This window comes from Oryx dammah, unplaced genomic scaffold (assembly GCF_014754425.2).
Source record: "Oryx dammah isolate SB20612 unplaced genomic scaffold, SCBI_Odam_1.1 HiC_scaffold_25, whole genome shotgun sequence".
Classification (NCBI taxonomy): domain Eukaryota; kingdom Metazoa; phylum Chordata; class Mammalia; order Artiodactyla; family Bovidae; genus Oryx; species Oryx dammah.
Window position 1 is genome coordinate 43853698 of NW_024070209.1, and position 15018 is coordinate 43868715.

The 15018-nt window shown below is 49.2% G+C and overlaps 2 protein-coding genes across 2 annotated transcripts in view; one reads left to right on the forward strand and one right to left on the reverse strand.

Annotated features, from left to right (window-relative positions):
• EDAR (ectodysplasin A receptor) overlaps positions 1 to 3272 on the forward strand; it is a 29158-nt gene extending 25886 nt beyond the window's left edge. Inside the window, exon 12 of the mRNA XM_040225684.1 lies at positions 1057 to 3272. Coding sequence (XP_040081618.1) covers positions 1057 to 1379 — 323 coding nt within the window. The 3' untranslated portion in view covers positions 1380 to 3272. The remainder of the gene's footprint in view (positions 1 to 1056) is intronic.
• A 5713-nt stretch (positions 3273 to 8985) lies between these two features.
• CCDC138 (coiled-coil domain containing 138) overlaps positions 8986 to 15018 on the reverse strand; it is a 29207-nt gene continuing 23174 nt past the window's right edge. The window contains exons 15-16 of the mRNA XM_040224188.1: positions 11035 to 11173; positions 8986 to 9494 (exon numbers count right to left, since the gene is read on the reverse strand). Of these exons, the coding sequence (XP_040080122.1) occupies positions 9329 to 9494; positions 11035 to 11173 (305 nt within the window). The 3' untranslated portion in view covers positions 8986 to 9328. The remainder of the gene's footprint in view (positions 9495 to 11034; positions 11174 to 15018) is intronic.

The following is a 15018-nucleotide window of genomic DNA, read 5'->3' on the forward strand; positions in this document are numbered from 1 at the left end:
ATTGTTACCTTTTTCAGTTCCAACATCTCCATTTGGTTCTCCTTTACATTTTCTATCTTTTGTTAAGGTTTTCTCTTTTTTTTTCATTTGTTTCAAGTATGTTTGTAATTACACATTGAAGCACTTTGATCACGACTTCTTTACAGTCCTCGCCAGATAACCTAACATCTCTGTTATCCTTGTCGGCATTTACTGATGGTCTTTTTTCATGCATTTGAGGTCTTCCTGGTTCTTGGTGTGATGGGTGACTCTCTGTTGAAACCGGAACAGTTTCACATGACACTCTGAGACTCGGGGTCTCATCTGAACCCTCTGTGAGGCTGGTTTCCTCTGACATACCTGGCCTGAGCTCCATCACCCCTAGGTGGCTGTGGATCTTTGAGTCCAACCTGTGCAGGGGTGTGGGTGGACAGCTGCTGCTCCAAGTGGTCTCTACCAATGGTGTGGTGGCGGGGAGGCACGTGACCAGCTGCTGGATGAGGAGGAAGCCAGTGTCCCTGCCTGGCCTCCGGGGGTGGACGCCCAGGCTCCTGTCCCACTTTGCTGGCATTGGAGGGAGTGGCACCAGGGTTGTCCTATGGCGTTTCGCTGTACGAAGGCAGATACTGTCTATTTTCTTCTTGTGAAGAGAGCATTCCACCTGTGCTGGTTGGTGGGTTGTCAGCTGTACTTTCCAGGAGGAAGAGGGGAGAGTGTGGAGTGAACACTTCCTGGTTGAGTCTAACATATAGCGGGGTCCAAGGACCGCTAGGGCACTGAGGTGGCTCAGGTGACCATGCAGGACTGTCCTCGGAGCACCTTTTAAGAATGACCATGGTCCCCTAAAGGGACCTGATCCTGGGAGGGTCCCCTGACTAAGCTGGCTGCATCTGATGGAGTGGCTGGGGTCAGGGGAATGGACAGGCTTCAAGTGTGGCTGGCAGTGTCCCAGGAGCTGTTCGCCTGAAGCATGCATCCTGTGTGGTTTATTTTTTACAATTTTAAAAAAGGTTCTAGAAATCCTGTTCGAGGGTGTCACACTTCTGCTGATGTCTGACGTGGCCCATTGTCCCTCAGGCCTCAGCCCCACAGAGCTGCCCTTCGACTGCTTGGAGAAGACCAGCCGGATGCTCAGTGCCACGTACAACTCAGAGAAGGCGGTGGTGAAGACGTGGCGCCACCTGGCCGAGAGCTTTGGGCTCAAGCGGGACGAGATCGGTGGCATGACAGATGGGCTGCAGCTGTTCGACCGCATCAGTACGGCCGGCTACAGCATCCCCGAGCTTCTCACCAAGCTGGTGCAGATTGAGCGGCTGGATGCCGTAGAGTCTCTATGTGCGGACATCCTGGAGTGGGCAGGGGTCCCGCCACCTGCTGCCCCGCCACCCCCCGCATCCTGAGCAGGGCCTCAGTCCCCAAGGCCAGGCTGTCTCCTCTACACACCAGGGGCACCTTGCTGGTCCGAGGAACAGGAGGACACAGGCCTGTCTCCCAGTCTAACCAGACAGAAGATCTGTGTGGACGTGAGGTTGCACTGGCCTCACCAGGCGCAGTGGGTCTGTGCCCATCTATCTGGCCCGCCCTCCACTTGTTCCTCCACGGATGCAGTCGGAACCACCCAGCAAGCACCAGTGGTGCCTAGAGGACACAGTGAAGCCTGTCTGTCCTGTGGGGAGTTCACCGCCCCAGGAGACATACTTTTCTGGAAGATGGCCCACAGCCCAGGGGGGTGTGGGAATGGGGGCACAGCTTGGGGGAGCCGCTTTCCTGGGGGGTGGGTGGGGGCGCCCCATGAAGAACGCAGCTCTGAGGTTGGGAAAAGGCTGCAGAGGCACCACGTCCTCCCACTCCAGGCTCAGTGAGGGTCTGCACCGCCTGCGGGACCCTGGGCTCACTGTCCCTGCGGCCCTTCTCCCTGCAGGATGCCTGCCTGTCCGATCAAGGGCAGCCTCCTGGCCTCATTTAGTGATGCACAAGTCCAGCCTCAGGACCCGGGGTCCCTGAACTGCCTCTGCCTTCTTTCTCAAGCGGACTGGACCCTCTGGGGCAGTAGTGCTCAGGGACACAAGTTGTTTGCTTCAAACAGAAATGAGGGGCTGGCTCTGCTTGGAAAGGGAAACAGCCATGGAACCCTCAGGCTCCAGAGGGTCTTGGACAGGGATGTGCCTCGTGGGCCTTCTGAGCCTCTCAGGGAACGTGGGGTCTGTAGCCATGGGGACCTGGTATGCTCGTGCCAACAGGGCCCGATTTCTTCCCCTCCCAGGGCTCAGTTTGTTTCTCTTCTGCAAATAGGTTATTCTGTGATTCTAAGTCAGAGAAAGTAAAGTTGGGGCGAGCAGACTCGAAGGGGGTCTGGAGACCATGCCAGGCCTTCCACGGGTGTGAGTGCACTGTGAGCCGTCCGGGGAGCGGGAATGAAAACAGAACTGAGTTCTCACAGTAACTTTGTGTCCGGCAGACACTGAGAGAGGGGCTTAACAGCCTTGTTCTGGCAAATTCTCTGAGGACATCTGCTGTGGCCAGAGCCAGGAACCAGGAGTGATCAGGCAGGTTGAGGGTGTTTAACTTAATTCTCTGCTCAGCCCCCAGGGACAGACCCGACCCTGTTCCCTGTTGTTCCTAAACTGAAACCAGTCTCTGGCTTATACTTTTGTGAAATGACAAGTCCCATGACTGACAAATGCTTCTGGGGAGGAAGCCAGGTGTTTGTGGAAGGGCAACGTGCAACCTCCCGGCCCTGAACGCAGAACATGTGGCCATTTAACACCGTTGTTGCTTGTGGTGTCGGCACACACAAACAGCCTGATTACCCTCAGTCCCCGTGGCCCCTGGCACAATCCCGGCTCTGTGACGCGGTTGCTGCTGAAGCCACCTTCTCTGAGGCTGCTGACGTCAGAGGAGGCGGAACGGGTGGCCACAGGGCTGGCGGTGCAAGGCCTGTCTTGGGGGCTCAGCCCGCCATGTGCAGGGAGTTTGTCCTGACAGTGACTCAATCCTTCGTCATCTGCTCACCTGGAGACAAACCCAGGCAGGGATCACTCTGGAGGGCTTGAGCCTACATGATGGGTTCAGATCACTGAGTCTACAAGGACTCTCAGCGAGCAAAGCTGGGCTCCCCCTGCTGTCCTGTATGGCCACAGCCACTGTTCCTGCAGAAATAAACACACTCAGAAAACACCCCGGCCAGAGCTGTGGGCCCTGGCCAGTGGACTCTTCACTGTCAATGTTTGTGTCTAGATCTGTTTATATAACTTATTATGTTTTACAGTTTCAATAAACTAATAACAAGAAGACCCCTGGCTTCCAGGGATTGGCTCGGGGAAGTGGCGGGGTGGGGGTTGGGGGCGGTGTGGGTAGGCAGGTCTGTGGCTCTGCTCCTGGCTGTCATCTGTGTGTGATGCGCTATGGAAGTCCCATTTGAGGCCAGCGGGGGTCCCAGCTGGCTTTGTCCCCCCGACAAGGGCTGCTTCCCCGTCAGTGGGAGCCAAGGGGTTGGAGCAGGAGCCCAGACGGGCACTGCCGCTCCAGCGATCACTGTCCAGCCAGGCTACCCAGCGCTTCCCTAACTTGGGGAAGTGAAAGTCGCTAAGTCGTGTCTGACTCTTTGCAACCCCATGGACTGTAGCCTGCCAGGCTTCTCTGTCCAAGAATTCTCCAGGCAAGAATACTGGAGTATTCTCTAGTTCCCTTCTCTAGGGGTTCTTCATGACCCAGGGATTGAATTCTTTACTGTCTGAGCCATCAGGGAAGGCCTAACTCAGGGAAGACCAGCCCTAAAGAGACAGCGGGACAGAAGGACAGGGCCTGAGAAGGGGACAGAGGAGGCACCTGTGGACACCACAAGGGCAGGGGACCACACGAGGACCGAAGGGGCTCAGGGAGTTTTGTGATGACATAGCAGAAGGCCCACGGTGGGGCGGCAGTGACAACAGGTAAGGACCAGAGGGACAAACAGAGCTTTGAGAATTCCTACAAGACAGGACCTGTGCCTCGGTGCCACCAGCAAGAAGACAGCCCGCCCTGAAAGGCTCCCTGGTGTCCTGAGATCGCAGGGCCTAAGCATGGCCAGCAGACACCAGGGGCGGCCACTTGCCTGCCGTCCTTTCTGCTACCTAGGGTCCTCCCTCCTGGAATCCCAAGAGTCCTGTGCAGGGTCACCATGACGCTCACCCCCATATTCAAACACAACCTTTTGTGTGATCACGACACATACACACCCTGTGTCTTGAACCTGAACATGGCAACCCAGAAGCTGTCAGCACAGGCTCATCTAGATGAATAAACTGTGACTCAGAAGGGCTGTGTTCAGGGTCATAGCAATTTCTAGCCCACCTGCCGCTTCCACAGCCAAGAGCCTGGCGGGGCCATCCAGACACACCAGCTTCACCAGCACCCTGGTGGGTTGCCCACACACACCAGCCTCACCAGCATCCTGGCAGGGAAGCAGTCACACTCAGAAGGACTAGAGGGACTTCCACACCCTCCAGGGCACCCCAGGGCAGTTAATTCAGACTCGGTGGTCAGGGGGAGCGAAAGCACTCTTTAAAGCCCACCCTGGTGACTGCGATGTGCAGCCCAGACTGAAAGCTCATTGCTTTAGACGAGGGACTGGGAAATGGGGCACAAAGGGTCCCCCACCCTCGGCTCAGTTGTGCAGTCACTGAAGGTGAGACCATGGTGGAGGCACACCTGTCTTCCAACACATGCTCCCTCTGCATTTACATATGTGTAAAATTTTAAACGTGAACAAAAATACTTTCAAACAGCAGCAGAACATTCCAGATAGAAACAGGGGTTCTGCTTTCTTCCTGTATCACCTTGTGTTCCCCACACCCCAACACCCTTAGACGTGCACCCTCATGCACATCGAATACGGCTCTTCAGAGTCGAGTCTCACTCGTTTATCGTTTTCTTTGTTATTTCATCTCACCTTTTAGACGTTCTGAAACCGTTCTGCTTCCTCCTGGGGTACGTCCTTTAGAGGTTTAGGTGGAGCTTGGTGTTGGTAAGTGTTTGGTTTGTCTGAAAAGTCCTGGGAAGGGTGATGATAAGGACGCCTGGGGAGACGGCTGTGGGGAGTCACCCACCTGTGCTGCCCTTTCAGCTGACCTGTCTTCTCTCTTGGCTGCATGTAAGCGTCTGCTGGTCTTTGGTGTCCTTCCGTTTCTTCCAGTTTGATGTTTCTAAGGAGCCATCTCTTTGCACCTGTCTTGCTTCTCGTTCATTTGGCTTCTTGAATGGAGAGTTGTGTTTTCCATCCTTCTTGTTTTATCCCCAGCCGCGGCTTTCTCGGATCTCTCTGCTGCGTTTTCTCCTGCTGGAGCACGTTTACACGTGTGTTAGATCCTTTCATGCTTCATCCTCCACGGAAGAGAGTCTTCTAGGTTTTCATTCTGCATAATTATATGACCAATTCTCCTTTCAATCTTATCTACTGTCTGATTTCAACAGTTACATTTTCATTTCTGTAAGCTACTTCTTTGACAACTTTACAGTCCATTTTGTTAGTCTCGCCTCTTCATAGTGCCTCTAGCCATCCTGTTTCTTTGAACCTACCTAACACGGCTTATATTCCATTTTGGTGTCTCAGCTGTTCTCTTCAACAATGGACCCTGTCCAGTATCACTGAGGCAGGGTCCCACACGCCCTCTGACTTGTTGTTTAGTCACTAAGTCATGTCCGACTCTTTGCCACCCCACGGACTGTGGTCTGGCAGGCTCCTCTGTCCACAGGAGGATAGAGGAGGCAAGAATACTGGAGTAGGTTGCTTTTCCTCCTCCAGGGGATCTTCCCTAGCCAGGGATCAAACTGCGTTCTCGCATTGGCGGTTGATTCTATACCACGGAGCCACCTGGGAAGTGCCCTGCAGACAGGGTCTCACTGCCTGTGTTGCCTTCAGAGGTCCCAGCTCTGCAAAGATCATGGTTAACCCACCACCCTGACAGCCCCTCTTCTCTGCCCTCCTGTTCAGGGCCCTGGGCCCCAGGCCTTCGTGACCCACCTGTCAGTTCTGGCTCCAGGGGGTCTTGTACATGGCCACCATCCGGGGGTATCCTGACATTCTTAGCTGCATGGCAACCTGCAGGATGGAGTCAGTCCCTCAGATTCCCCCACTGGAATCAAGCTCTCTACTTATCCCTTATTCCAGCAAGTGTGAAGAGGCTGGAGGAGCAGATGTGAGCCCCAACCAGATCTGGGTTGACCTCCAGCATTGCAAGCTCGCCCTCCCCTCTTGGAGGGTCACTGTGTGAGCAGCTGTGGCCGGGTGCTGGGCTGTGTGTCTTTCAGCTGGGCCGTGTCTCTTTCAACAAGGTCAAGACCCAGCACGAGGGTCTGAAGAGGATCAAACAACAGATAAGAACTCGGCTCAGTGCTGACAAACAGCAGAAGCTTCCTTCTCTAATCCTGCCTGTTTATTAGTCCAGATGAGTGAGGATGACTTCCCCAGGTTCTAAAGGGAATTCAGATTGGGATTAGTCTTGGCTGAAGCATGGGAAGTGCTTGGGGAGACGAGGCCCCCACACAGCGGAGCCCCACCAGGAGCTCAGAGTCTGCTTCATCAGGTCTTCCTCCATGTCCCCCCGGCCCAGCCTGGACAGTTGCTCATCAGGATCTGAACCTTCCTTGGTATGTGACTCCTGTTCCATAAAAGTTTGCCAGGTAAACCGTTAACTTATTACTAACACTGAAGTGAAACATTAATTTCTAGTTAGTGACTGTGGGATTATGTAGAAGCTCTGAATGTGAATGATTATCTCACAACTGGGCACCCTGCTGAGCTTCTAAAAGAAGCCCCCAGCCCCCAGGTGGGCCCATCACCTGCACCTCCCTCCCCAAAGTTATGCTTCCTGAAACACCAGCTGTGTGTCACAGGATGGGTGGGTGGGCTGTTTCAGTCCCAACTTTAATAGGCACATATCCAGTGTCTCATAGTATTCACTGATTTCATAGCCCTTTAAACATATTATAGCTTGATCAGGAATATAAGTTGAATTATATTTTAGGCATTTATTGAGTGTATGGTTTTCTATCTTTGCTTGGCAAATATGTGTTTTTTACCACAAAGCCAATCTGATATTTCTAGAATGCATGTTTCCCCAGCTGGTGATAGATTAATGTTCCTGTAATATACAGTTGGTGTTAGTTTCTTCCTATTTCTTTGAAATTTTTGAAACATACTTTTTTGGACAATTTTTGGTGCTGGGCTCATGCTGTATGAAATGAATTAGAATGTTTTTTTTCCTACCTTCTGGCCAGCTTAATTAGTTTTAAATACTTCCTCTTTGAAATGGTTAAACAATTTGCCTGCAAAACACCTGAAATTAATGTCATTAAAAAAAATAATTTCACACTTACAAAAGACTTAAATTATTTTCTATTGAAGATTTCTTGAGACAATTCTGAGAGTTTGCCTTTTTCTAGAAAATAGTCCATTTCATCCAGATTTTCAAATTTATCAGCATAGAGCAATAGAGAATTTATAATTTTAAAAACCTTTTTTATCCTAAATATTTTTGTTGTTTTCATGTTCCTGGCTTTCTATGTTTTATCTATAAATGCATTTTAGTTTTCAGTTAAAAGCAATCTCTTCTGCTTTTAAGACTTTGACATTTCCCAAAAGCATTCTTGTAGCCTTCTTCATTCTTGTCAAGGTGAAAGTTGCGCTCAGTCATGTCCAACTCTGTGACCCTGTGGACTATACAGCCCATGGAATTCTCCAGGCCAGAATTCTGGAGAGGGTAGCCTTTCCCTCCTCCAGGATATCTTCCCAACCCAAGGATTGAACCTAGGTCTCCGGCATTGCAGGCAGATTCTTTACCAGCTGAGCTACAAGGGAAGCTCAAGAATACTGGAGTGGGTAGCCTAACCCTTCTTGAGTGGATCTTCCCGAGCCAGGAATCAAACCAGGGTCTCCTGCATTGCAGGCAGATTCTTTACCAACTGAGCTATCAAGAAAGCCCTCTTTTGTCACAGTTACCACTGAAATTGAATGTTCAACTCCATCTCTGATGAAGACTCAGTGAAGGGCCCCTCACTCACCTCGCCCTCCTCACCCTGACCCCAGGCCCCACAGCTGCTGCTCCCGATGCTGGCTAGTCACATCTCATGCACACACTCTCAACCACTGCTCTCCCTGTTGTCTACCCTTTCAAGAAATTTAACATTTCACTCCATTTTATACATGAACTACAATGATTTAAACCTATGTTTAAGTGGTTTCAGTGTTCACTGCAGTCTTTTGCTATGATGTTGACTCAGTAAACTCAATTCTAAATTGGTTCGAATAATCTGTGCAGTTTCTCTTCTCAGAACAGTGGGTAAGTGGTCTAACTTCTGAACACCTACAAATCTGAAAACATTTTTCCACTGTCTTCACTGACAACAGGCATGTCCACCAGGCATAAATCCTCAGATCAGAGATCCTGCCCCCCAGAGCCAGAGGGGTGGCTCCGTATCAACCTCCGGCAATTCTCTCCTGCAGGCAGGGGTTTCTGCCTGCCTTCCTCACTCCATCAGCACTATATGCACATAGCCCCCTCCTCATGGTCCCCCCGGTGGGGACAGGTGCCTTCCATCTCCACTCAGCCGTGGCCCAGAACTTGGGCCCTTCAGAAGTGCCAGCCCCATGCTGTCTGCCTGCCCCCAGCACCGACTCCACCTCCTGTAGCATTGACGAAGAATGCTCATTTTTGTTTCTGCATTTTCAAGTTCCTATAAAGCCTCCACATCACCTTGGCCTGCTCTCTGTATGGATTTCTGCTTCACGAACAGCACAGCTTATATTCTCTTGAAAAGGCCCTGGTCTCCAGATCCCAGGGAGATGTATGCTGAGGAGTATAATTTCTGATTTCCTCTGTGTGTCCACACTCTGTCCCGTGGCCCGAGCACCAGCTCACCTGGACCCCGGCCACACCCACCCCCTGACGGCAGCAAGGTCCCTGGTGTACGTGCTTCTGCTTATGGAAGGCGAGGCTCTTCATGTGTTAAGAAAACGGAACAATATGATCTGTGTTCCCACACAAACACCAATTTTATTCCAAATAATCACATAATTTTAAGATTTTTCCCAAAACATTTTTACATTTGCCCTGAAAATTCCACTGTGTACACGAGTACCACCTGAGCCAAATGGAAAAAGTCCAGACTTGCTACAGCTTCCACGGGTTTCATTTTAAAAGTTTTAAAAAACGTAAAAAAAATTTTTTTAACATTTTTCTTTTCTATTTTTCATGATAAATAATGCTACTCATATGTAACTTTACTCGGTAGACTTTCAGTTACTTTGCTGATTTTTACAGTCTGACAAGCAGCAGCACGCATGCAGTATCTGTAAAGAGTAACGACCAGTCTAAGGGTTTGTGCTGGCGGCCAGGGAGTTGCATTTCGTTAGACCCAAATTGAACAGAGTGGAGTTGAGGTTGATGCAGAGAAAGGCGTGCTCTGGGTGCGTCGTCCTCTGTATCTCCTGAAGCATCAGGTGGATTGTGAAGAGTTCAAAGAGCTTCTTATTACTCCTGCAAGAGAGGGAGCACCTTAACGTCATCTCACACTCAAGAATAGTGAGAGAGCCTTACGTGTGAATGGCATCCTGTTTCATACACAGCAGAGGAAACAGGTTAACTAGAGGATTCACAAGCCGAGACAGACAAGACATGATCTGTGAAACAGGTCTAACGTGGAAAAGTATTCAAGGAGAAAAGAGGACAATTCATCACCCTGGAGCCTGCACCATAGTCACTACCAGAGCGGGCTTGCCCTCAGCCAGCCAGAGTCACGTACCCGACCATGTCTCAGGTATGTCAGCTTCTTCATGGAGCAGACCATTAGCTGACCTCTTGACTTAGCTCTTGGCCACTGTCCTCTGGAGAGCAACCAGTCAGCAACCTCACTTTCAGTAAGTTAGACTCGTAAGTTAGACTCATATCTGGTAACGTATTTCTTACTTCCTTGTCCACATCTATTTCCCTCTATGGTAACCTTTATAACCATCCATCTCATCCAGGGTCTCCATCTCTGTGGATTTACAGTTTTACTCTAAGGCTGGCTTGGGCATCAATGATTCCCAGCCCCTCATTCAAGCTTTGTTCCAATTCTATATCTACTCCTGAAAAGAATACAAACTACAAAGCTCTGGCCCAGGACACAGCCACACGGGAACTACACCTCTACCAATTCCAGGAGCAGGAACTCAGAGGAATGAAACACCCCTGCAGCCTCAGGGCACCACAGAGGGTGAAGGACCACACAGGCCCCCTGGAGAATCCACTGATTACAAATCAAGACAGTCACGGCCAGTCCGCCTGAGAGAAAAGGAAGACAATGAACTGACAAGCCTGAATGACACCAGAGCTAAACTAGTAACTTGCTGGACTAAGGATGAGGTCACAACGTGACAACAAATAATTTACTACAGTGTGGCATTGTGTGTGACACCAGGCAGGACAGGCTGACCTGCAGTCACACAACCACAAGTAACTTCAGGGTGCATTGTGTTTGCTGAACCAAACCAAGAGGTCACGGCATAAAAACACAACACACAGAAGACGCTCAGACTTCCCTCAAAAGAAACACTAGAGGATACAAGATTCAGGGAAAATATAGCTTAAAGTCTATGTCCTTTTTAAAAAAAAATAATTTAAATACCAATGCTTGCATCAGGGAAAGAAGAAATACAAAAAGAAAGCCCTCACTTACAGCAATGAAATCAAACCAGTGCAGCAGTGCGTCCAAGACTGCTTGTGGCCAGCACTGGTCAGTCTTTTCTGCCTGCTTCCTCCCCACCCCTGACCTGGTGCACCCACAGTAAGCACCAGCAGGGTACACGTTCATGTGCCCCTTGTCTTCACCTGTGATCACAGCACGCCAGCCTGCAGGAAGCTGGTCCAGCGTTCACTCTGCCACTAAGTGTATGGCCTGAGACCAGCACTAACACCGCACACGCTTGCTGGAAACTCTGATTTAATAATCTCAGCGGAGCCAGTGCAGGAGCAGAAATCTAAATGATCACAATGAGCTAGTTTCTGATGAGAAAGGTCAGAAATCAGAAATCCTTACTTGATTTTGGAAAGTTTCTGCAGGATGATACTGAGCTTCTCTAGGACATGGAGGTCGAGCTTTGGGGCCCGGAGCAGCACGGAGCAGGTCCGGAAGAAGAGCGAGCAGCTGCAGGCCTCCAGGAAGGGCTGCAGGGCACCTGCAAGACAGGAGGGGGTAGGGGCAGGGGGCGGGGGACCAGTACCTGGGGGGCGCGGGTACCAACCCTGCTGGGTAGGGTTTCCATTCTTTCCACTCTTACACTGTGGGGAAAATACCATCATTGGAAGAATTAAAATATCTACTGGCTCTTGTTGAACAAGCAAACTGAAGGTAATGAGGTCAGAGTTCCATTCTTCAGATTCTTCCATTAAGCAGAATTGAGAATAAAGTCCATAAAAGTAGGCTGTTTAAATAGTGCTTTAGTAGTATTTAATAATAAGAAGAAATTCTGTTGGGGTGGTAATTTTTTAAAGCATCTTAAATTTAAGAATTTCATTTACATGTTAATGACAACTGAATAAGGAAGAACTTTTTAGCATAAAAGCAAAAGTGGGAAAGATTCATAAAAGAAAAGATTGAAGATTTTAATAAAAAATTTTTTGAAAAGACTTATGCTTTCTACAGTATTCCTTGCTTGAATTTTTTTGAGCAATAAAAGTTCATTTATATTTAATGAAGTTAAATGAAGTTAAGTTTAAAATTTTCAAACTGTGGTTAAATATGCATAAGGTAACATGTACCACTGTAACCGCTTGGAAAAGTGTAGTGTTTGCTAGTGTTATGTGCACACGTGCCGTTGTGTAAACACCACCCCATGCACCCCGGAGCTGCTCATCTTTCCCAACTGGCTCTGTCCCGTGAGTCACTAACCCCCAGCTTCTGTGCCCCGTTCTGACCTCCTGTCTCTACATATGACAACACAAGGGCCCTCACATGTGTGCAGTCACAGAGGATCTGCCCTTCTGTGTCTGTCTTACTACACTCAGCATAACGTCCTTGAAGCCCGTCTGTGGTGTAGCAGGTGTCAGCTTCCACCTTTTTAAAGGCTGAATGATATTCCATGGTGCATAGACCATATTTTCTCTTGCTTTCTTTTTGACAGTTTGACACTTTAATATCATGTGTCTCCAAGGTGGGGTCTCTCTGGGTTTATCCTGAACTTCACTGAGCTGTGGAATTTGGTGAAATTCTTAGATTTGCAAAAGCACGTCTTTCCTCAAACGTGGTAAGTTTTCAGCCATATTTCTTTAAATCATCTTCATGAATTCTCTCAGCCACATCTCCGGACAAGCACCTGCAGCTTCACGGAGCACGGTGAATCTAGCCCTGCCCTGGATTAGGTGTTGTCTTCAGGGAGTGCTGAGGCTAGGCTCACCTTCTGTCCAGACTCTAAGACTTCCTCCAGGTCAACAGTGAAGCATGTCGCTCTCTTGTCTTCCGTGTGTTCATTAAGCAGCACTTTTAATTTACTTCAAGAACTTTTCCTTTGCATTCACAGCTTGGCTAACAGCTTAGTGGAAGAACCCCAGCTGTAGGCCTGTCTTAGCTTTTGACCCACCTTTCTCATTGACTTCAGTCACGTCTTTCCATTTTAAGTGAGAGGGGAGTACTCTTCCTCTCACATGAACTCTCTGAGGCCCCTGTAGGGGTCTGCTGCTGCTGCTAAGTCGCTTCAGGCGTATCCGACTCTGTGAGACCCCACAGACGGCAGCCCACCAGGCTCCCCCGTCCCTGGGATTCTCCAGGCAAGAACACTGGAGTGGGTTGCCATTTCTTTCTCCAATGCATGAAAGTGAAAAGGGAAAGTGAAGTCGCTCAGTCGTGTCTGACTCTTAGCGACCCCACGGACTGCAGCCTACCAGGCTCTTCCGTCCACGGGATTTTCCAGGCAAGAGTATATTCATTAGCCTAATTTCAATATTGTGTGTCAGGGAGCAGGGAGGCTTGAAGAAAGACAAGGGGGAACTGCAGTCAATGATGCAGGCAGAACACACACAACATTATTAAGTTCACGGCCTGCCCACCCCCCACCTCCTGCCCCAAACCACGACATCAAGACCACTGGTCACAGATCACTGTAACAAACACAGTAATAATGAAAAGGTTTGAAACACCATGAGAATGACAAAAATGTGACAGAGAGATGTGAAGGGAGCAAATGCTGCTGGAAGATCTATTCAAGGCAAGGTCTCCACACACCTTCAGTATGTTTAAAAAAAAAGAAGTACTTGCAAAAGCACAATTCACAATAGGCTTGTGAATGTACATATTTTGGGATAGTAGGACTTTGGGGTTTTTGGTCAGTTTTCCAACTTCTATTACTTTTATAATAAAAATAAACTTTACTTGAAAAACAAGGTCTGAGAAACATACTCAAATACATTATTCCATTCAGGTGTTAAACGGTAACACAAGATGGTTTCTAGAGCACAAGAGAGAATAAACTAATAATACAAATACAAACTTAAATAACTTTATTTAAACTACGCCTGACAAGGAAAGGAAAGCTCTTCAGGAAAGTGAAACTCATGCTCTTACACAGCTAAACCCAGGTAGGTGAGTGACAGCTTTCACCATTGACAGGAAGAGAAAGAAACTACAGAGTAATTTCCTAAAAGCACACTGCTCAGTTATCGTCTGATTTATATTCATGTGCAAACGTATAATCAGAAGCTCTCAATCCAAAAATAACACTGTGCTCACAACACACACTCAGGTAGAACAACGCACAGACCTCCGTTCAAACTCACGAAGTGTAGCCCAGCAGCTTTCAGAGAACTCTGCCCACACAGCTCCTGGTACTTCTCATGCTTGGGGGAGGTCGGGTGGGGACAGCAAAGACGACCTGCGGCGGATAGACAGGGGGCCCTGGACAGACACACAGAGCTCGACCGCTTCGCCACGTCTGTGCCAAAGACCGGTCTTCTTAAACTTCCAACACAGCACCAGGAACCCACCACCTTCCCCCAAATACGTGACAATAGTCATGAAACAAGGTGGCCACCAGATTGGGTGGCTCAGGTCCCCCAGTCACAGCCCACTAGACAAACTAGAACTCCACTTGAATCTGAGACACGAGACTCCAGAATGACGAACCTAACAGCCAGCTAAGGCGAGCACTGCAGTGTAGACAGACAATCACAAAGTTTCTCTACTTCTGAGTCTGGTCCACAAAAACCTCTGCCCGAGGCCCCACCAAGCCCCACTGGGAATGCTGTTTGCACAAATAAACTTTTCAAGTTACAGTGTGTCTCAGTTTACCATTTTACAATGCTGCTAAAACACTAGAAGACAAAGTAAAACAAACATACAGAATACACGGCCCATGTTTTAAATTACTCTGGGATTTAACAGACGTGAAACAACTGTGGAGTCACCTCCCAGTCTCAGGCCGTTTCTACACTGAGCCCCAGGTGGACACCACCAGGCACAGCTTCGCCACTGGCAGCTCCTCTCGGGCCCTTGGGTCCAGAGCCCCACACGGGCACTGAGGAGGCCCCGTTCAGCAAAGTGGCAGACCCGAGGCCCAAACCACGGCTCTGCATACATGGGCCACCAAGGCCCAAGAGCTGCAGACCAGCGCTATCAGGATTCTTTTCCAACAATTCTTCCGAAACAGTTATATGGTAAAACAGGGCTTCCCCAGTGGCTCAGAAGTAAAGAATCTACCTGCAATGCAGGAGATGTGGGTTCAATCTCTGGGTTGAGAAGATCCCCTGGAGAAGGGAATGGCAACCCACTCCACTATTCTTGCCTGGAGAATCCCATGGACGGAGGAGTCTGGCAGGATACAATCCATACGGTTACAAAGAGTCAGACATGACTGAGCAACTCAACAACAATATGGTGAAATAAGTTTCCCACCTCAAACCTAAAAAGAACAAAACCAATAGTAGAAAAGTATTTGCTGTGTTTTGATCTATGATTCATTTATCCCTTCAACAAACTTTGTTGGCTAGTACCAGGCATTGGGTTTATGCTAAAAATGGAAAATGCATCCAA